At 58.9% G+C, this 20,537-nt stretch overlaps 2 protein-coding genes across 7 annotated transcripts; one reads left to right on the forward strand and one right to left on the reverse strand.

Moving 5' to 3' along the window:
- Window positions 650–9,471, reverse strand: LRRC8E (leucine rich repeat containing 8 family member E). 4 transcript variants are annotated; one of them, XM_018050957.1, is made up of 3 exons: window positions 8,486–9,471; window positions 4,717–4,859; window positions 650–3,909 (listed from the first exon to the last, which is right to left on the reverse strand). In XM_018050957.1, exons 2-3 carry the CDS (start codon window positions 4,852–4,854, stop codon window positions 1,672–1,674), a joined length of 2,376 nt encoding a protein of 791 aa, XP_017906446.1. In that variant the 5' UTR covers window positions 4,855–4,859; window positions 8,486–9,471; the 3' UTR covers window positions 650–1,671. The 4 variants fall into 4 exon arrangements, with proteins under 4 accessions (XP_017906446.1, XP_017906447.1, XP_017906445.1 ...); XM_018050958.1 differs by lacking the exon at window positions 8,486–9,471 and adding an exon at window positions 5,085–5,385; XM_018050956.1 differs by lacking the exon at window positions 8,486–9,471 and adding an exon at window positions 5,025–5,385.
- On the forward strand, window positions 13,040–18,032 carry PRR36 (proline rich 36). 3 transcript variants are annotated; one of them, XM_018050976.1, is made up of 6 exons: window positions 13,152–13,956; window positions 14,069–14,168; window positions 14,405–14,517; window positions 14,600–14,670; window positions 16,487–16,790; window positions 17,036–18,032. In XM_018050976.1, the coding sequence occupies exons 1-6, from the start codon at window positions 13,689–13,691 to the stop codon at window positions 17,542–17,544; spliced, it is 1,365 nt and encodes a 454-aa protein (XP_017906465.1). In that variant the 5' UTR covers window positions 13,152–13,688; the 3' UTR covers window positions 17,545–18,032. The 3 variants fall into 3 exon arrangements, with proteins under 3 accessions (XP_017906463.1, XP_017906465.1, XP_017906464.1); XM_018050974.1 differs by lacking the exons at window positions 16,487–16,790; window positions 17,036–18,032 and adding an exon at window positions 13,040–13,144 and having other exon boundaries at window positions 13,682–13,956; window positions 14,600–16,092; XM_018050975.1 differs by lacking the exons at window positions 16,487–16,790; window positions 17,036–18,032 and having other exon boundaries at window positions 13,152–13,523; window positions 13,682–13,956; window positions 14,600–16,092.

A 20,537-nucleotide genomic window follows, 5' to 3' on the forward strand; every position in this document is an offset into this window, starting at 1 on the left:
CAGCTTGCTTCTGCTCTCTGGTGCCTGGAGGAGGCTCACATGTTGGAGACACCATGGGAGTGGGGAATCCCAGGAAGTCAGGGTTGGGCAGGCTGTGCCAAGGCCCTGCCCACTCTAGCACGAGAAAACTGAAGGTTTCTGATGACTCCCCTGGTGACAACTTACAGGTGAAGCAGATCCAAAATTGTGGAGCCATGAGAATAACGAAATGTAAAGGACAGGCACTTCTACGGGAAAAGGCTAGGTAGACGACCACCTGATGTCTCCTGGTTAACTGAGGTCTCTCTCTGCCTCTGCTCCCAGGGAAGAGGCTTATAGTCTTGATTCTGGAACCTGATTGTTGCCACTTACCTCTACTTGGTCTGGTGGAATAGAAGACTTAGACAGTGGCTGGAGTGGACACAAGGGATCAAACTTATTCTCAGACTTCCCTGGTGGCCCAGTGGTTAAGAATCCACCTGCCAATGCAGGGTACATGGGTTCAATTCCTGGTCTGGGGAGATTCCACATTGCCACGGAGCCACTAAGCCCTTGTGCCGCAACTACTGAGCCTGTGCTCTGCAAAAGAGAAGTGACCACAATGAGAAACCCATGCACCACAGCTAGAGCCTGAGTGCAGTGAGGAAGGCCCAGCTAAGCCAAAAAAATATATATAGTTCTCATAGTGTTATTTATTAAACACCCACTGATATACACTCCCTCACATAGGGAACATTGAAAGACAAAGTCCCAGCCTACAGAAAAATGTACCTCCCCTGCAGGAGTTCCAATCCTTAGCACAGGCAAGAATAGCCCCCTGGGGGGTTTAGGGGAATGTTGATTGCTTGAAGTTGTCTGCAGAGCTTTTAACTTATGTGAACAGGAGCATTTTCCTGAGGAAGGAGGTGCCCAGCTTTCATCAGATTTCTCAAAGCATCTAGGGATCTAGAACCAAGTTCAGAATCCCTGCTCTCGACACCCAGATATCTACTCTGTAGGTCAGCATTTCCCAACATTCAGGCCTGGGATGGTCTGAATCAGAATTACCTGGGATGCTTCTGTTTACCAGCAAGTTCCTGGCCTCCAGCCAACATCCTGAGTCAGCCTTTCAAGGGTGGGGCCTGGGATGTTTTGTTTTGGAGATGTTGATTTCAGCCAAATATGAGAACCATTGCTTTCTGAGTTCAGGTGTCCATAGCAAGCAATTTATAAATAAGGGATTAATATCAAAATTGGGGGCAGGGGGGGAGGTTGGTCCCTTGTGTCTGTGTCCCCTCATTGGGAGAAAACCCCAGATGTAAGCTGTTTTGGTCAGGGGAAGAGGGTTAAATCCCACTGGGATGAGCCTCCCCCACCCCAACCCCCATATGTGGTACTGTGGCTGCTGTCTGGGGGAGGGCAGCATCTCTGGCCCAGGGCTAGGGGCAGGTCAGCCAAACCAAAGACACGGGTGTGGTTTTGGTCTGAGAGTCTTCTGACTGAGTTAATCCCTCCAGGATGTTCCACCCCAAATCCACAGCCTCCCAGACAAACCCGTCCCAGGATCTTGCCTGGGCTCCATCAACCTGACATGTCTGTTCCTTGTCTCCTGGATGGGGCCCACTTAACCATCTCCCTCGAAGATAATGGTAGAGATTCCAGGGTGGTAGCATCCAGGAGGCATTGACCTCAACCTGTCCTCCCTCCCCAGCTTCACTCCGCCTCCATCCGGTCCCGAACCTCTGCCGGCAGCCCATCGTAAAGGGTGTCCTCCACCAGGAGCCCCGACTTCTTGAGCCCCCCACAGTTGCCGAGCTCTTCCGGCAGTGCTTCCAGCCGGTTGCCCTTGAGCTCCAGGCGGCTGAGGGCCCTGAGGGCCCCCACCTGGGGTGCAAGCTGGCTCAGAAGGTTGTAACCTAGAAGCAGCGTCCGCAGCTTGCGGCAGAAGAAGAGCTCGTCGGGTAGAAACTCCAGGGCATTGTAGGAGAGAGCCAAGTGCTGAAGATTCTGCAGGAGACCCAGCTCGGCTGGCAGGGAATGCAGCCCATTGTGCGAGACATCCAGCAGGCGGAGGCTGGAGCACATGCCGAGCTGGGTGGGCAGCGTCTCCAGCTTGTTGTGGCTCAGATAGAGCTGCTCGAGGCCCCGGAGCTTCCGCACATGCTCGGGGACATAGGCAATCTGGTTGTGCCACAGCCGGAGCGTGAGCAGCTTGCGGCAGTGCTGGAAGCTGAGGATCTCCTCAATGGAACGTAGGTGGTTGTCCCGGAGGTCAAGCTCCTGCAGCGCGCCTAGGCTGAAGACGGCGTGGGGGATGCGCTCCAGCCCGCAGGCCACCAGCTCCAGTTCCCGCAGCACCGCCAGCTTCTTGAGGCTGTTCAGTGCCAACAGACGCGCCCCATCATTGTGCAGGCTGAGCCGCTGCAGGTGGCCAGCCACATCAGTCACGCTGGCAGGAACCTTGCCAGCGTTGCTCCGCAGAGACAGCACCTTCAGCTGCTTCAGCTCCCGGAGGCTCTCGAGGGTGGCTGCCCGGGCCAGCTCTGGGGGGAAGAGCCCCTCTAGATGCAGCTCCTCCAGACCACGCAGCCCAAACACCCAGAGGGGCACCTCCCGCAGCTCCTCGCACTTGATTCGGATGACCTTCAGACGGTCCCGCAGGAAGATCTGCGAGGAGAACGGAAGCCTGGCGGGTGAGTGGAGCAGGCTCAGCTCCTGCAGGTGCACCAGCTGCGAGAGGCCCGGGGGGAAGGTGATGTCGCCGATGGCCTCCAGCCGCAGTGCCTCTACCTCGCTGAGCTCGAAGACCGTGTCTGGCAGCCCCGGGAGCATGCAGAGGGCCAGTTCCAGCCGGCCCCGGGCATTGCGCTGCAGCTTCTGCCGCAGCTTCTCGGCAGTCCACTCGTGGTTGAGGTTGAGCTGCTTCAGGCGGCTCTCGCTGACCTCAGAGAGGAAGACAGCAAAGCGCTTGGAGTACAGCGAGTCGTACTGGTCGATGAGGTGCAGCATAAAGGCGAAGTCGTTCTTGACGTCGGGGATGTCGCCCATGCCAGTTTCCTCCCGAACTGACCGGAAGGAGTACTCCTTGAGGGGCCGGTGGAAGAGCCAGTAGAGGGTGTAGAGACAGGTGATCCCGTAGACGCACACGAAGGAGATATAGCAGAAAGCCAGCTTGGAGAAGAGGTGGGCTTTGGTGTGGTTGCAGCAGAAGCTGGCGTAGCCCGTCACCTCCGAGGTCTCCACCCTGCAGGCCACCAGGAAGCTGATCTTCCCCACATAGACCAGGTTGTAGACCAGGATGGCCAAGAACTTGCAGACCTTGAGCACCGTCTGCCGGATGTACATGGTGTACAGGATGTCACCCTCCTCCACGTGCACACGGAATTTCTTGACCTTTTCAAACAGGGCTTTGGCCTGCTCCCCCTCCTTCTTGTCCAGCAGGGTGACAGCTGGGGGCTCTGTCACCACCTTCTCGGGCTCTGGCAACACCTTCTCCTTCTCGCCCTCCCCTGCCGTTGTGGTCAAGGTCACTGTCGCCCGCCCAGCTGTGGTGGCGGCAGGGCCCTTGTGGTTTTCTCCGGAGACCTCGGACAGTGCCCGAGTAGTCCATGGCGAGTCAAAACACTTGCCCAGGATGGAGATGAAGTGCTCGATCTTGGAGCTGGTGCCGGGGAACTTGAACCAGAAGCTGGTGCAGACCATGAAGATGAGTGTGTGGATGACAACCAAGTAGGGAAAGTACTTGGCATACCAGTGGAGGGCCGTCTCGTAGCAGAGCTGGTTGATGAAGCTGTACTGCTGTAGGTCCAGGTTGTTCTTGAGGCCACTCAACTCCCGGAGGTCCCCCATGGGCTCTGAGACCCCCCGGGGCAGCAGCTGTTGGCACGGGGCTTCAGATAAATTCTCCCGGGGTTCATGACTGGGCAGACAGATTATCTTGTCCTGCGTCACCTGGGGATGGGGGCGAGGGTATGAAAGAGGGTGAAGGATCTGGGGTGACCTGGGAAGTTATAGGGAGAGGAAGCAGGCTGCAAGCAGGAGAGGTCTGCCTTGATCCCCAGCTGTCCTCAGCTGGCTGTAACTTTGGAAGAGTCATTAAACCTTTGAGCATGGGACTTTGTCTGGAAATAAAAGAGCTGGGTTGATTCGTGTTCCTCAAAAAGATGTTAAAGACCTAGGGAATTCCCTGCTGGCCCAGTGGCTAAGACTGGGCACTCTCAATGCAGGAGGCCTGGGTTTGATCCCTGGTCAGGGAACTAGATCCCACATGCCACACCTAAGGGTTCATGCTCCAACTTAAAAAAAAAAATGAAGATCTCACAGGCTGCAAGTAAAAATGCCACATGAGGCAACTAAGAACTGGTGCAGGTAAATAAATATTAAACAAAAAAGATGTTGAAGTCCTAAGCCCCAAATACCTGACCTGTGATTGATGCCTTATCTGGAAATAGTGTTTGCAGAGCAGATGTGATCAAGTTAAGATGAGGGAGAAATTTGGACACACACACACACTCACACTGAGGGAAGATGCTGTGAAGATACAGGGAGAATGTCCTCTATCATCCAAGGAATGCCTGAGGCCACCAGAGTCTAGACGAGAGGCACAGCCTTCGCAAGGAACCAGCCCTGTCAACACTTTGATTTCGGAGGTCCAGTCTCTAGAACTATGATAGGATAAGGGAAGACTTCCGGAATCTCCCAGACCCCGCCCCTGGGAAACCCCACCCCATCCAGGCCACACCCCGCCCCGCCCCTTACCTGGAGGGTGCACCCGAAGACCCCGATCATGAGCATGGCCACGGTGAGGTACTCGGCCAGCACGTCCCACCAAGGTTTGAGCACCTTGAAGGCGGGCTGCTGCTCCGTGAACTGCTTGAACTCCGCCACTGGAATCATCCTTCCTATGAGGACAGCAGGAAGCTCAGGAAAGGGCGCCTTGTGAGCCAGGCCCCCAGAAGAGCCAGAATCAACGCCTCTGCTCCCAGTATCCGCGCTCCGCCCCGCCGAACTCCGGCAGAACCCACAGCTGTGCGCTCCCTTCCCCTCCCCCGTCCCCTAGACCTCACCTCCTTCCTGGAGCCAAGCGACTAAGACTGAATGCTTGGCTTAGGGTGGTAAGTACTTACTGCTCGGTAAGTCCTCACCACCTCTGTTCCCAGGCACCCTTGCCCCGATGGGACTGGGCTTGACCACTCAGAGTTCAGAAGGGGCATTCCACGAGGCCGCTGCTCCACCGCTCGTCGGTGTGGCCTTCTCCCCAAGCCCAGGCATCTCCTCCCACCCTTGACGCCAGTCCCAAACACTTCGCTCTGCTTCCTTGACTCCAGACACCCGGTACCCAGGCGGCCAGCCCCGGATCCCTCCGTCACTGGACCACAGAGAGTCCCGAGATTCGGGACTTCCGGGGCGTGGACCCCCACCCCCTTCAGGGGCGCTCTGGGCACCACCTCCAACCTCCAACCGGAAAAGCCGGCTGGAGCCTGGCTCTGGTTACCGGCCCCAGGGGCAGGGAGTGGCGGAGCTGAAGGCTTGTCGGCCCTGGGGGGTGGGGGGGTGGCAGTGATGAAGACACCTGGGTTTCTGGTGGGGCCAGTGTTTAGGATCTGCTGCGGAAAACCGATACCTCAAAGGCAAGGGCTGAGGGGCAAAGAATCAGGAAATGGAAAACTCACAGGGAGAGAGCCAGGGTGACACCTACGACTACAAAGTCTAGGAGGGGGCTGGGCTGCCAGGCTCCTGGGCGGCTAGCCTACTCTGTCTGTCCCTGGGTTTCATTTTAGACCAAGGTATCATTATTCCAGATACAGCCAGCCAGGCGCAAGTCACTCGGGGGCGTGGACCACAAGCTGGGGCAGCACCCTCCCAGACAGGCAGCCCTGGAGCCTCTTCTTCTCAGGTCTAGAAGGGGAAAGAAAGGGAGGCAGCAAGGCCTCCACTGTCTCTGAGGGGGCTCCTAGGCCGGTCCATCTCCCCTCCCCAGCACCCATGCTCCCCAATATAAAGCCCCTGTTTCTCATCCTTCTCATGCTTTCCAGATGGCACAGTGGTCAAGAACCTGCTTGCCAATGCAGGAGATGCGAGAGATGCGGGTTCAATCCCTGAGTGGGGAAGATCCCCCGAAGGAGGAAATGGCTTCCCACTTCATTATTCTTGCCTGGAGAATCCCATGGACAGTGGAGCCTGGGGGGCTATAGTCCATGGGGTCGCAAAGAATCGGACATGACTGAGCACGGAAGCCTGTTTCTCATGTAGGTTTCCTGGGCCCTGTGGTCCTCATCCTGATAGCTTGTCACTGGCTGGGCAAGGAAGGGAGGCGTCTGGGTCATCGGATCATCCTCCAGTCTCCCACCCATCTCCTGGGAGGCAGGGCCTGGCCTCTGTCCCACACCTCAGCCAATTGCTCTGATACCTCCGTGCCTCCCTCTTTGGTCCCCATAACCATGGAAGGCCTCCCATTGCTACTGAATGAGGACAAGGTGGAAGTGGGCGGGGCTATAGGATGCAGGCCCCGCCCTGCAGGCTGAAGTCAGGGCAGTCGGCCACACCCCTTAATCCCACTAGGGATGGCATGCAAGGGAAGGGACACACCTGCCTACACCCGGTCTCCAGGGGCCCCTGACTCAGGCCCTGACTCACCCAGCACCAGGTACACGCAAGGGGGTACACAGAGCACAGGATCCCTCACCCAATGACCCAGCCCTTGCACTCAGTTTCACAACCTGTCCTCAACAACAAGCCTAGTAAAGGTGCGCCCCCCCCCCGCCCCCCCCCCCCCCCCGTGCATCACAGGCTTCAGGCACCAGGGAATCTAATAGAAACACACCCAGGGCAACTCCACAGCCCCCAGGGGCCAAATTGCAGCTACCGATTGGGACAACCTTGGGGGCATTCTAGTGTGTACACACCAGTGCACGTGTGTACAAGCTGAAGGGAGACTCAGTACCAGAGACACAGCCATACACTCTCTTCCAGTTCTGGCCACCCACTATTCTCCCTGCCCTGGCCACCTGCCCCTGCAATGGACACTGCTTCAATTAAGAATGGTGACTCTTAGCAGAAATGCCACACAGACAGGCAGGGAGGACCAACTTCCTGCCCCCGAGGCCCTGCCACCCTTCAGGACACATCTCACAATTGTGGAAGCTCTGCTACTGGTCATCCCAGACCCACAATCAAAAGCAAGAAGGCAGAGACACCCAGAGTCCCCAACAGATGGGTCAGAGGCTCCCATGGAGCAAGGTGTATACACAACAGCCTCAAAGGCAGACATGGGGTTATCATTATCTGTCTCCATGACTCAATCTTGATTGTTTGGAACCTGCCATTAAGTTTCCCCAGACACAAGACTGGCCCCCCTTTGTCTGAACCAGGCTGGTGGGAGGGCTAGGGGGAAAAGCATCATGGGGGTGTGGGGACAGAGAACTTAAGGCCACCAGATGTTTTCAGTGTCTTGTTTGACCCTCAACTCCGGGAGCATGGATATGGAGACCCTTATTTCCCAGACTCGGGGAAGTGAAATAACTCATTCAAGGTGTCCCAGCTTGTGACAAGCAGCATTTGAGGGAGACCCCCTGAGTCCTGTCCGTCTGATCACAGGCACTATGTTCCAGGTTGAGCAAGAACCTCTCACTGAGATGAAGCATCTTTGCCAGGGGGCCTCAGAAGGGGGCTTCTTCCGGTAGAGAAGAGATGACGGGAGGATGGCTGCTCTGCCTACCAGGCTAAGTTGTCCTTGTCAGCCTCTGAACGGGAAATTGCCCCCTGCGTAGCCTTAGCTCCGCCTACCCATGCCTCACCCTTGCTTCTCTCTCAGGCCTCCCCCAAGCCCCCACGTTGCCTCTAAACACTGGCAGCGGTGGTGGGTGCCCCTGATCCCCCCACCCCCCATTTCCACCCACTGTCCAAGCTAAGCGGCAAAGAACAAAGAGTGACAGTTGTCAGCCCCGAAATGGGCCTTGGAGGGCACTCGGTTTAACCTTTGACTTCTACACGAGGGAGAAATTATGGTCAGGGGTGTGGGGAGCAGTAGCAGCAGAGCCAGTTCTGGGCCTTAGGCCTGGGGAGTCCCAACCTAGAACTTTTCCAAGCTGCCCTTCCAGAACTGGGGGATCTGGGCAGTCTTTAGGTTCAGGGGACCCGGAAGGGACAGCCTGGGGAGGCCCCCACGTGTTAGGGCTCTGGGAGGTGAGGGGCTCGCTGGGATGAGCTGTCACCGCCAAGAGGAGAGGGGAACAAGGTATCAAGATGCCCAGGGTGGACCCTAGCTGTTCGATCTTCACTCTGTCCTTGGTCAGGCCTGCCGGGCTCCCTGGATAGGCGCCCTTGGGCTGGCCAGGGCCGGGCCTCTCTCTGCACCGCCCCCTCTCACCACCGCCCCCACCCCCCCCCCCCCCAACGCCCAGCTCCTCTGTGCCCCAGACGGCTTAGGGCTCAGGTCGCAGGGCCAGCCGCATCTCGGGCTGTCCTCCTGTGGGCCAGGTCCTCACCCCGCCACCCGGTGCCCAACCGCGGAGAGCCACCTACTCACCTCACGGGCCGGACGCTGTTTCCAACTCCTGTGTCCCGGGGAGCTGAGCGGCCGGGACTCCCGCGGAGTTCGCGGGCAGGACTGGGTGAGTCAGGGCGGGCGGGACCGGAGCCGCGGGCTGCCCCGCCCCGCCCCGCCCACCAGCCGTCTCGGCCCCGCCTCCCCTCGGACGCTCCCGGACTCCCGGTACCGCCGGAGAGCCGGAGGTAGGCGATTCTAACCCTGGAGTCCCCGGGGAGGGGAGGAGCTCGTCGGAGGAGCAGGAACGGTAGAATTCTGCGCTCCACTGCAGTGGGGCGGACCTGGCGTGGGGGACACTGAGAGGGGCTGAAGGCGCTGGACGCCCAAAGCCAACCTGAGAGTAGCTTTCTGGGATCTAAGCTGTTTAGGCCAGTCAGGAACAGGTGGAAGCCCTCCTCCTCCCTTCACTCCCAGGTGCAGCTACTTGGCTTTGAAACTCAAACAGGGAATCAGTGATCTGGGCCCAAGGGAGGGCGGGGCGCTTTCTCCTTCCTGCTCTGACCACCCAACCAAGGGAGGCTTTCTGGGGAGGAGACAGAGTCCGGGGTCAGAGGGCTCTGGGAGCCAAGGTTGGAGTCCAATCTGGGAGATCTGCTTCTCAAAGGGAGACCCTGCTGTTCCAACCCCCACGATTTCCTCCCCACTTTGGGAGGCCTGACCTAGATCTCAGACAAGACTTTCACCTTGATCTGCTCTGTCTGCTAGACTCAAGAGAGAGGAGACCTGAGAAGGTGGGAGAGTGAGACCCCATCTCATGGGGAAAAGAAGCCCACAAGTTCACCAGATTAGAGATACTCTGAAACCTCGAGGGTTGGGACCCCCTAAGCTTAGGTTCCTCTGTGAAATCTGGCAATGGGCGTGACCCCCTTCAGAAGTCCCTGTGGGCTCGGCCATGGGCCGCCCAAAGACAAACCTTTGTGTGGACAAGATAAGTGAGGCTATCTTCTCTCTCAGAGCTTCTGCTCTATTGGGGTGTGTGGGTGGGGGGGTGGGGGGGTGGGGGTGGGGAGAGGGAGAGGGTAAGGATGTGTATAATTAAGGAACAAGATAATGTCAATTTGTGACCAATGCTTGTGTATATAGGGGCTTCCCAGGTGGTGCAGTAGTAAAGAATCTGCCTGCCAGTGCGGGAGATGCAGGTTTGATCCCTGGGTGTGGAAGGACCCTTGTAGAAGGAAATGGCAACCCCCTCCAGTATTCTTGCCTGGAGAATCCCATGAACAGAGGAGTCTGGTGGACTACAGCCCATGGTGTCTCAAAGAGTTGGACATGACTGAGCGATTGAGCATGCACTTATGCTGTGTATATAGCAAAACAGGGTGAGGTGAAGTGGTAGCAAAGGGGCCTTTTGAGACGAATAGTTTCTCCTTTTCCTCTAGCCTCTGGAGTAGCTCCTTGAGACCCATGCCCTGAGGGTTTGTTCTCAGCTATATGCTGGGATGTGTGTCTTGTTACACACTGCTTTGCACTTCTGTGCAATAGTCTCTGCAGTCATTGGAACTGAAGCCCCACGAGCCCTAGACACATATCTTTTCTGACACTTCAGATGGTGCCTGGCACACAGTGGGCATTCAGCAAATGACGGATGGATGCTTAGTTCAGGCTCTTCTTGATGCAGACTCCGAGGCAAGGAATTAGATGGCAATAGTTTCTCTGGAAGGTGAACTCAGGAAGCATGAACGGTGAGCCAGTGGGGAAGAGAAGGAAGCCAGTAAGTGTTAATTAGGGTAGCTCTGGGAGATGATGGCAGATGCACCTCCAAGGTGTACCCACCCAAGTGGCGGGGAGTGGAAGTATTGTTGCACCAGCTTCTGTCTGTCGTGGCTGAGGGCTTCTCTGGAGACGGGGGTGGAGGGGGGCGTTCACGCCTTGGGACTCCTGACTTTCCCTGCACGTGGGGACTCTGGGTGCTCAGAGGATATGGGAGGGGCTGTATGGGATCTGCCACAGGTACAAATGCTTGAGTGGGATGTCTTAGCCATATGACATACATGCAATGCTGCCCAGTGGTCCTCCAGAAAGACCGTCTACTTTACATTCCCACTGGTAGTTCATGAGTTTCCCCACATGCACACTACCCAGGCTTTTAAACAATTGTGGTAATGTACACATACGTAACAAAGAGTTTGCCATCCTAACTATTTTTAAGGGTACAGCTCACTGGCATTAAGAGCTTCCCTGGTGGCTCAGAAGGTAAATAATCTGCCTGCGATACAGATTGATCCCTGCAATGCAGGTTTGATCCCTGGGTCAGGAAGATCCTCTGGAGAAGGAAATGGCAACTCACTCCAATATTTTTGCCTGGAGAATCCCATGGACAAGAGGAGCCTGGAGGGATATAGTCCTTGGGGTCCCCAAAGAGTCAGACACGACTGAGCAACCAGTACTCTCACTTCAGTGGCATTAAGTAATTTCACAGTGTTGGGCAACCATCCCCACCATCCATCTTCACAACTTTTTTCATTTTGCAAAAACTGAAACTCTGTCCTCATGGAACACGAATTCACTATTCCTCTTCCCCAGCCCCTGGCACTCAGCATTATACCATCCATCTCAATGAATCTGAATCCTCTGGGGACCTCATATAAGTGGATCACAGTGGCTATATCGTTTTACATTCCCACTAATGGTACACAAGTGTTCTTATTTCTCCATATTCTCACCAGTACGTGTTTATTTATAACCAGCTTTTAAGGTTTTATGAACCTGAGGTAGCTATCTATTGCTGTGTAACAAACTGTCCCAAAACCTAACTCCTTAAGACAACAAGAATTTACTGTCTGACAGTTACTCAGGACTTCCCTGGTAGTTCAGCAATAAAGAATCTACCTGCAATGCAGGAGACAGAGGAGAAAAAGGGTTCTATCCCTGGGTTGGGAAGATCCCCAGAAGAAGAAATGGCCACTTACTCCAGTATTCTTGCCTGGGAAATCCCATGGACAGAGAAACCTGGTGGGCTATTGTCCGTAGGGTCACAAAGAGTCAGACTCGACTGGGGGACCTGAGCTCACGTGCAGCTTCTCAGGGTGAGGAATCAGTGAGAGTGGCTACAGTGAGTGGTGCAAGTCTCCCTTCCCTGGACCCCAACAACCCTTGAGTTGCTTTCTGTCACTGTCTATAGATTAGCTTGCAATTTCCAGAAGGTTGTATGAATGGGACCACGCAGGGCATTCTCAAGCTCTCTGTATGAACAAATGTGATGGGGACGAGGTGGGGCAGAGGGAGCTGGTTCTTTGGAATGGGATAGTGAGTAGCTAAGAGTCTGGAGAGACTGGGCTTGAGAGCAGAGAGCCCAGTGTTTCTGTGGGGTCGATGTGGTCTTTTATTTTTTAATTAATTGATTTGGCTGCACTGGGTCTCAGTTGCAGCACACAGGATCTTCAGTCTGTGTTACGACACACGGGATTTTTAGTTGCAGCAGGCAAACTCTTAGTTGCAGCATGTGGGGTCTAGTTCCCTGTGTTGGGAGGGTAGCCACTGAACCACCAGGGAAGTCCCCAATGTGGTTTTGAGTATAAGCAGAGGTGCAGGAGGGTGCCTGGCACTGTCCCCCAGCTCAGGGCGGCTGAAGATGGCCATCTCCCTCTTCATGCTTCTATCCCCTCCATGCCACAGTCCCCTATCAAGGTATTCCAGGTGGCCCCTGCACCAGTTGTCAAGTCACCAAAATGACACCCCTACTCCCTCAGGCTGGGCTGGGAAACCTCGAACGGGATTTCTTCAGCTCCTTCATGCACTGGTTTTGACACCTCCAGCACCCTCCCCCCCCCCCCAATAATCTCATCTCCCCAAAGCCTGGCTCTATCCAGAAGCTTTTGCTGACTTGACTTTATCTGACCCGAGAGGGTGTGGAGAGTGGGGGTACGCTGCCCTGTAGAAGGTTGGGTCACTTCTCATCAGCCTCGGTCTCTTTCTCCCCCTCATTCTTTTTTCCTCTCTTCCGCCAAATCGGGGCCTACCCCTACTTTTCCAGGGCTTCATTCTCCCACCAGTCTCCCGAGCTCAACGAGATAGGAGGTTTCCTGGGGTCTGTGAAAAAGCTTTGGGTAAAAGAGAGGTGGAAGCCCCAGGAAACCTGGGTCCGGGGGCAGCCTCTGCGGTCGCGAAGGCAAAGACTGGGCCAGGGACATCAAGAGGCCGGATTGGCGAACTGGGCACGAGGCGCGATGGTCCCGCCCCTCCTGGTTGCCAGGGCCCAGCCTATCCGCGGTCAGGCCGGCCTCGGGTCTCCAGGTGGTTGGGTGGGGGCCTGGGCAGGTGTGTGTGTGGCAGCGGATGGGGAAGAGGGGGTTAGACTGGATCGGACACCCCAAGGAGTTACCCACTCCGCGAAGCCCCTCGGGTTGGGTGTCTGAGGTCCTCAGGCGCAGCCGCAAAGAAGCCGCCTGTGGCTCCCACGCGCTCCCCCCTCCCCACTCAGTTCCGCGCGCTCCCGCCTGCGCCTTCCCGGTCTGGATCCAGAGCACGAGCCCCCTTCTCCCCCGCCCGCCGCCAAGGGCCGGGCCCGCCTCACGGCGCCGCCGCCCGCCGCCCCCTCCCCTCGCCTGCCCTCCGCTCGCCGCAGCCACCGCCGCGGCGCTCCCACCCGGCCCCACCCCAGGCGACCCAGCGTGGAGCGGAGGAAGACCGAAGCCCGAGGTGAGCAGTGGCGCGAGCAGGTGGAAGGGCGGCGCGGACCAGGGCCCAGCTGGCGCAGGGGGACGGGCTCGGAACGCGGCTCTTTGTCTCCCAAGCCCGTGCGCGGGCTGCCGGGACCGCTCCTCCTCCCGGCAGGTGCCGTCATCTCTCCCGGAGGCCCGGGACTGCTCTGGGGGCTGGCGAGGGGACCCGGGTGTGTGCTCATCCCTTCATATGGAACCTGTGGCAGGCCCCCTGGCCCGACGCTGGTGGTCAAGGCCCTGAGGGGGCGAGGGGTAGGTGGGTTGATCTCTAGTCCTGAGAGGGAGCAGAGGCAGGCGTGGCCTGGAGGAAAGGCGATAAGGACGAGACTTGGGGACCACCATGAGCAGCTGCACTGGTGAGTGGTGGGTGGGTGGAAGGAAGTGGATCCTAACAGAGATTTGGGCACCCATGGGTGGTGACGCAGGAGGAGCAGAAAGGTGCCAGGACCCAGAGCCTTGCACGCAGCATAGCGGTCCAGGACCTGGGATGCTGATTAATCTGTTTCTTCGTGAGGTGCTGGATGGACAAGAAGGACAAGTCCAGGGCAGCGGCCGCCGGTCGCCTGCCCGCTTCTCGCCCTCCCGGCCTTCCGATCCCCAAGTCCGCAGGGTCTCCACGACCCCCTCCTCCAGTAACCAGCGCGGCTCTCCGAGTTCTGGGAGCAGCAGCCGCCGCAGGGCGAGGGCCCCTGGCAGAGAGAACTGGGGGCATCCGGGGAACCGCTCTCCCGGAGGTTACTCCCCAGTTGGGACCAACGCGGAGCGCTGGGACGGGCCCCCGGAGCCCAGGTACTTCAGCCTCTTTCCCTGATTCTGACCCTATCTTGCCTCCTCTCCTCTGAGGCACCAGCATCCCCTTGATATCTGGGGCACCTGTGTTGACTCGGCCTTCTCCCCACAGCCTCCAGGCCCCCAGCGGCTGGGAGAGGAGAGCGGGCCCCTGCCAGGACCCCAGGCTCAGGCTGTATCTCTAGCCCCGGGCATGCCAGCGCGCCCACCAGGTAACACACAAGCCCCCACCTCCCCTAGTCCCTTAGGCAAGGGTTAGTGTCTCCATCTGGAAGCCTTTAATTAAAGTGTGTGGGAGCACTTGCTGATCACTGGGCGCAAATCGGTGAAAGCTGTTATTAGCTGGCAGAGAGAGCATATGCCCCATTTTACAGATGGGGAAATGTAGACTTGGGAGAGGAAACAGGAGCTGGAGCTTTGCCCTGATCGCAGCCCCTCCTGTCCTCAGACCAGGCCCTCTTGGGCAGAAGGGGCTCCGTACCCCAACTGAGGAACCTGCGGCCAGAGGAAAAGCCACAGATTCACCTAGAAGAAGCGCCCTGAGTACCGGGGCACGGAGAGGTATGTGACCTGGGGGGAGGAACCGGCGGGGTTCCTGAGCTGTGAAGTATTGGTGACCTTTGGCCTTCGGTTTTGTCCCCAGACTCTTCTGGGTCCACCCCAGCCATACCCTCCCCGGTCAATTCCCGTCGGCCTCGGGCTGCGGGCGCTGAGGTGGGTGTCCCCCGGGCAGCTCCAAGTGCCCGCCTCCGGCCCCCGACGACTGAGGCCTCCAGGAAATCAGTGAACAGCGCCCCAGAGCGCAGCGCGGCGGAGCCGAGCCCTGCCGCCAGGAGGCGACCCAGCGCCGGCGGGAGCCTCCAGAGGCCAACCTCGCGCCCCCTGGGCTCTAGCGTCACCCCTCTATCCTCCCCTGTCCGCTCTGGAGCCTCCCCGGCTGGAACACCCCGGGCTCTTGTTCAGCCCAAGTCGAAAGGGCTGCAGACCCTTCGCGTCCCGCAGACCACATCCCCCAGGAAAGGCGCAGCCCCAGTGAAGGGCCTTTCTCCTCTGGCCACATCCTCTCTACCTTGTCCTACCGCACCGCCTCCGCGTGTCCCAGCCACTCCCTCTCGGGACGCGCTCCCTCCTTCTCCACCGACCACGCCCCCTTCCCAGGCCCTCAGCCGGTCTTTGACCACGCCCCATTCACTAGCCCCTCCCTCTTCGGCTCCACCCTCTCTGCTGACCCTCCCCTCTCCTCCGGCCACACCTCCTTTGCAGGCTCCACACACACACCTGGGTACATCCTTTCTGGAGGGGTCCGCCTCTCCTTTGGCCATGGCCCCTCTCCCTCCAGTTTCACCTGCTCTGCATAGTGTACTCCCCACCGAGGCGTCTTTGACTTTACCTCCTTTTCCAGCTCTCCCCTCTCCCTTAGCCACACCACCTTCGGCAGGTCCTCTACCACCAGCCGCTGCCCCCATACAAGCCCCTCTGTCTCAAGCAGCATCTGTGAGGAACCTGTCCTCTCCCCTAACCACACCCCCTCCTCAAGCTCCTTCCGTTCTGGCCACGCCCCCTCCGCAGGTCAGTCCTCTGTCTCCACCTCTTCAGGCCACGCCCTATACACTGGACACGCCTCTCACACCCCCGTCCACAGGCCTCACCCTCTCAGACCACACTCTCTCTGCAGGGTTCTCCCCGTTCAGAGTCTCCCTCTCCCCTGGCCAGGCCTCTGCTACAGACTCCACCTCCTCTGGCTACTTCCCCTCGACAGGCCACTCCTATACAGACCCCATCTCCAGCCTCACCACCTTTGCGGGCGACCCCTCCTCCGCTGGCTGTGCCTCATCCGCACTCTCCACCTTCTCTGACCACGCCTTCTTTACAGGCCACTTCCCCTCAGAGCCTGCCTCCCCTGCTGGCTCCACCTTCTTTGGTCTCACCTCCTTTGCAGGCCCCACCCTCTCCTCCCCCTGCTTCATCTCCTCTGCATGATCCTCCCTCTCTTCGGGCTCTGCCCCTACAGAGGGGTCCACCTTCTCTGGCCTCGCCTCCTCTTCAGGCTCCCCCTTCTCCCCCTGCTTCACCCTCTCTGCAACACTCTCCCTCTCCCCAGGCCACACCCCCTCCGCTGGCTCTACCTTCTCTGAGCACGCCCCCTTTACAGGCCACTCCTCCTCAAAGCCTGCCTCCTCTGCAGGCTCCACCTTCTCTGGCCTTGTCCCCTCTTCAGGCCCCTCCTTCTCTCCCTGCTTCACCCCCTCTGCAAGACTCTCCCTCTCCTCTGGCCACACCCCCTCCGCGGGATCCGCCTTCTTTGAGCACGCCCCCTTTACAGGCCACTCCTCCTCAGAGCCTGCCGCCTCTGCAGGCTCCACCTTCTCTGTCCTCGCTCCCTCTGCAGGCGGGTCCCTCTCCCTCTGCTTCACCCCCTCTGCAAGACCCTCCCTCTCCTCTGGTCACGCCCCCACCACGTGCTCCACCTTCCCTGGCCTTGCCGACTTTGCAGACCCCTCCCTCTCCCCCTGCCTCACCTCCTCTGCAGGCCCCACGCCGCCCTCCAACCCCAGGTCCCGATGCCCCCATCTCGGGCCCACGGCTGACCCTGGCGCTGGCCCCGGGCCCACCGCCGCCGCCGTCGCGCAGCCCATCCAGTACGCTGAGTGGCCCGGACCTGGCGGGCCACAGCAGCAGCGCCACCAGCACGCCCGAGGAGCTGCGCGGCTACGACAGTGGGCCCGAAGGAGGCGCCGCAGCCTCTCCGCCTGCCGATGCCGAGCTCGCCGCCTGCCACCCGGCAGCTTGGAGCCGAGGTTCCGCGCCGCCTCTGGCCATCCGTAGCACCTCAGGTAAGCAGTCCTCCGGACTCTGCGGAGCAGTAGAAGGGGCGAGGGTCTGGGCTGTGAGAGGGCGGGGTCGGAGGCTCGGCTCGGGGGCAGGACAATTGGGTCTGAGGGCGGAGCTGAAGGGAGGGGCGGAGTCTCGTGGCGGGGGTGGGGCTTCCCGCTCTCGCTGTGCATCCCGGCCCCTCTCCCTCTGCCTCACCCCCTCTGCAAGACCCTCCCTCTCCTCTGATCACGCCCCCACCACGCAGGAGCGCCCCTGCCTTGGTCTCCTGCATCCGGGTCGGGCTCTGCTGATGGCTTGTGCACCATCTACGAGGCAGAAGGTCCCGAGTCCGCGAGCCCCGCCACAGACGCGCTGGATCCCGGCCCTGGGCCCGGCGCGGGCGGTGGGAAGGCGGCGGCCGGAGCTGCGGCTGGTGCGGCCTCTCGTGGCGCGAAGCCGGCGCGCTTGGGAGAGCTGCCGCTGGGGGCGCTGCAGGCGAGCGTCGTGCAGCACCTGCTGAGCCGGACGCTGCTGCTAGCTGCGACCGAGGAGGCCGCGGGAGGCAGCGGTGGTCCAGGGGGCGCCGGGGGTGGCGGCAGCGTGGGGGGCGCCCGCACTGCGTTGAGCGACGCCGAACTGGGCCGCTGGGCCGAACTGTTGTCTCCGCTGGACGAGTCCCGCGCCAGCATCACCTCAGTCACTAGCTTCTCCCCGGATGACGTGGCTTCCCCGCAGGGTGACTGGACCGTGGTAGAGGTGGAGACCTTCCACTGAGCCCGACCCTGTCCCTGCCCGCCCACCCCACCCGACCCCTGCCTTAGGATTTGCCCCTCAGGTTACACTTAAAGGTCTTAGATTTCCTCCTCCCTTCCTCCAGGAGCCTGGCTTCCCGTGGAATGGTCTCAGTCCCTTTAGAGCCCTAGAATTTTGGTCCAGGCTTGCGACCCACTGGGGAAGGCAATGGCACCCCACTCCAGCACTGTTGCCTGGAAAATCCCATGGACGGAGGAGCCTGGTAGGCTGCAGTCCATGGGGTTGCTAAGAGTCGGACACGACTGAGCGACTTCACTTAACTTCACTCTTGCGACCCAACCACACCTTTGGCCAAGGCCCTCCCCTTGAGCCCCTCGCCTTTGGCCTAGAACGCGCTCCCGCACCCCTCGAGCCCCGTCCATTCCTCAGCCTAGACTTTTCGCGGTATCCAGTGTATTGTCTTCTGCGCAGCCCGAGTTTGCAATAAAGCGAAGACTGAGGCCTGTTCACTTTCCCCTTCGCGGTCTCTGGCTGGGGGCCTTCTGGGTGCATCCGACCACAAGGCGGCGCGAGCGGCCAGGCAGGCCATGCTGGCGGCTGTGCACAGCAGGTTGTAGCTCTGGTTGAAGGCTTTCCCCAGAGTTCCTCCACTGAGGGTAGGGGCGTGCAAGGAGAGGGTGCGGTGGGATCAGGAAATGCTGAGAGTTCCCGTGGTCCAGCGCCGTGCACCCACCAGCGTGCGTGAATGTAGGCATTCTTATGCCTGACTTCTCATGGAAATATCAAGTGCAGGAGGGGCCCAGGTGGGGCTGCGCGAGAAAGTGAATGAATGAGGTGTGCCCGGTGTGGCCAGCTGACCAAGCTCTTCCCATACTCTGCCACGGGAGCAGGCACTCCTTGCGGGCTTGGGGGAGACACTTGGGGAGGGATTGCTTGGATCTCAGGAGAGGGCGCAAGCCACTTCCTGAGGTTCTTCCTCACAGTGTGCACCCCTTTACTTTCTACACCCTGGGGTGTTGGAGACAGGGGAGGCCTGAGACTGATGGCCATCTCAGGTCCCTCCAGGGCCTCCCAAGAGGGCACACTGTTCTCTGCTCACCAAGGAGGCTGCAGTGCAAAGAGCAGCACCGCAGCTGAGCCCTGGGCTTGGGAAAGGGAGTCACTGCCTCCTGGGCGGACCGCACTGAGGAGCACAGGGAAGGAGAAGCCTCTCCAACGCTGATGGGAGATCTGGGCATGCTTCCGTTGCCCACTCCTCTCCAGGTGCCCTCACCATGCCCCTCTGGGCCTGCCTCCCAGCCATGGGCCTTGCCTTTCATCCCAACTTAGGATGTCCCCCCTAAGCCCTCTAGCCAGGCATCCTTGCTTGTGCACCAGTGTCGAGGGTCCTCACCAGAGCCAACCATTGCCTTTGCTTGTCTCCCCGAGTCAGAATTCCTTGCCCTTCCTCCCACAGTCCAGTCATCCTGACTCTAGCTCCTTTAAGCCACAGCCCAGGCCCTCCTTCTTCCCAAGTACCCGTGCAGGAAATGGATCCCCTAGGCCTTTCCTCCCCAAGGGTGTCCTGCTTTACACCCAAAATGATGGTGGCCCAAGGGGAACCACAATCCTCAGGACAGGTAGATGGACAGAGAGGGACCCCATGTGGGGCTATTTCTCTGCCCATAGACCCAGTCCCTGAAGCTGGGTTCCTGCTGGTCCCCACCCCAGAAGCAACTGCCTCCCAACCTAGGATCTGAAGAGAAATTGGCCCAGTCTTGATGGGATACTGTCACCTCCATCCCTGGGAGCTGATCAGTTAAGGTGACAAACTCCAGAGGTTCCTTTTCTAAGCTGGGCCCTGGTGAGGATCTGGGTGCCCTTGTTTCCAGATGCTGAGACAAGCCCGAGGGTAGGGGCTGACTCGTGACATGTTGGGTAGCTGAGGCCCCAAGGCCAGCCCTCGAGAAGGAGCAGGGCAGAGCCCCAGTTCTCCCAACTTCCTGCCCCATGCTGGGAGCTAACCGGGTAGAGTTACTCGGTGGGAGCAGGAGAGGCAGGCAGCCATGGTCAAGGTCTGTGTTCAAACTGTGTGGTGGGGATGGTGATGGGTCTACAGGAGCTGTGGTGTGAGAGGGGCGCAGCTGTCCCGGTGCATGACAGGTGTTCTGCTTGCTGCTCTGCAGGTATCATGCAGCAGAGCAGGGCACACTTTGTGGGTCCACACCGGGCGTAGAGGCCAGGGCCAGGCTGGTATCTGGCTGGACCCAGTTAAATGTCTCCCCCAGGAAGCCTTCCTTGCCATCCCTGGATCTGACTCCCTGTGCTAGCTGGGAGTACGCCTCAGCTCTGTGGGCAACTCTAAAAAAAAAACCTGCCTCTCTGGGTCTTCTTTCCCCAGGGCAGTCCCCAATGCCTGGCTCAGTTTTGTCTCTGTGCTGACCCCCAAGACTGTAGTCCCTCTGATGGTGCCCCTCTCACCCAAGCCCTCCATGGCTCCCCAGTACCCTCAGTTCAAAGTGCAAAATCTTTCTTCTCCTGATTTGAAAACCCTCTTCCCAGTCTGGCCATGCCCACTTTCTCCTGTTCCTTCTTCACAGATCTCACGTGTCTCCTGCTGATCCCTCCACATCTCACCCTTATGCTTCTGCCCTTGGAGATGCATCCACCCCCCACCTCCTCCAAGAAACCTTCCCTGATCTCCCTACACATTCATCTAGGCACTTGCCACTCTTAGTGCAGGCTTATCCCTGTCTGTCTCCTCCACTGCACTTGGGACCCCTCAGAACCAGGCTCAGAGCAGAAAACCCTGAAGGCTGCGGGAAGTACATGCCAAATGGAGGAAACTAGATTCTGAATCCTCCTGAGGCCCCAAGCCCAAGCCCCTTCATTCTCCATGACTCTCAGGGGAGGCCCTGGCTGAAATGCCCTGATGGGAAATCATGGCCCACTCTCTCCATGTCCAGAGCCATCCTCCTGAAAATGCCTGCTCTAAGGGTGCATCTGACCTGTTCCTCCAATACCAACCTCTCTTC

This window comes from Capra hircus, chromosome 7, assembly GCF_001704415.2.
Source record: "Capra hircus breed San Clemente chromosome 7, ASM170441v1, whole genome shotgun sequence".
Taxonomy (NCBI): Eukaryota; Metazoa; Chordata; class Mammalia; order Artiodactyla; family Bovidae; genus Capra; species Capra hircus.

Bases quoted from the DNA above. Each gene is read 5' to 3' on its own strand.
- LRRC8E (XM_018050957.1), bottom strand. From the start codon at position 4,854: ATGATTCCAGTGGCGGAGTTCAAGCAGTTCACGGAGCAGCAGCCCGCC. The intron at 3,910-4,716 runs GTAAGGGGCGGG...CCCCATCCCCAG, and splicing joins TCTTCGGGTGCACCCTCCAG to GTGACGCAGGACAAGATAAT.
- PRR36 (XM_018050974.1), top strand. From the start codon at position 13,689: ATGGACAAGAAGGACAAGTCCAGGGCAGCGGCCGCCGGTCGCCTGCCC. The intron at 14,169-14,404 runs GTAACACACAAG...TCCTGTCCTCAG, and splicing joins CATGCCAGCGCGCCCACCAG to ACCAGGCCCTCTTGGGCAGA. The intron at 14,518-14,599 runs GTATGTGACCTG...TTTTGTCCCCAG, and splicing joins GAGTACCGGGGCACGGAGAG to ACTCTTCTGGGTCCACCCCA.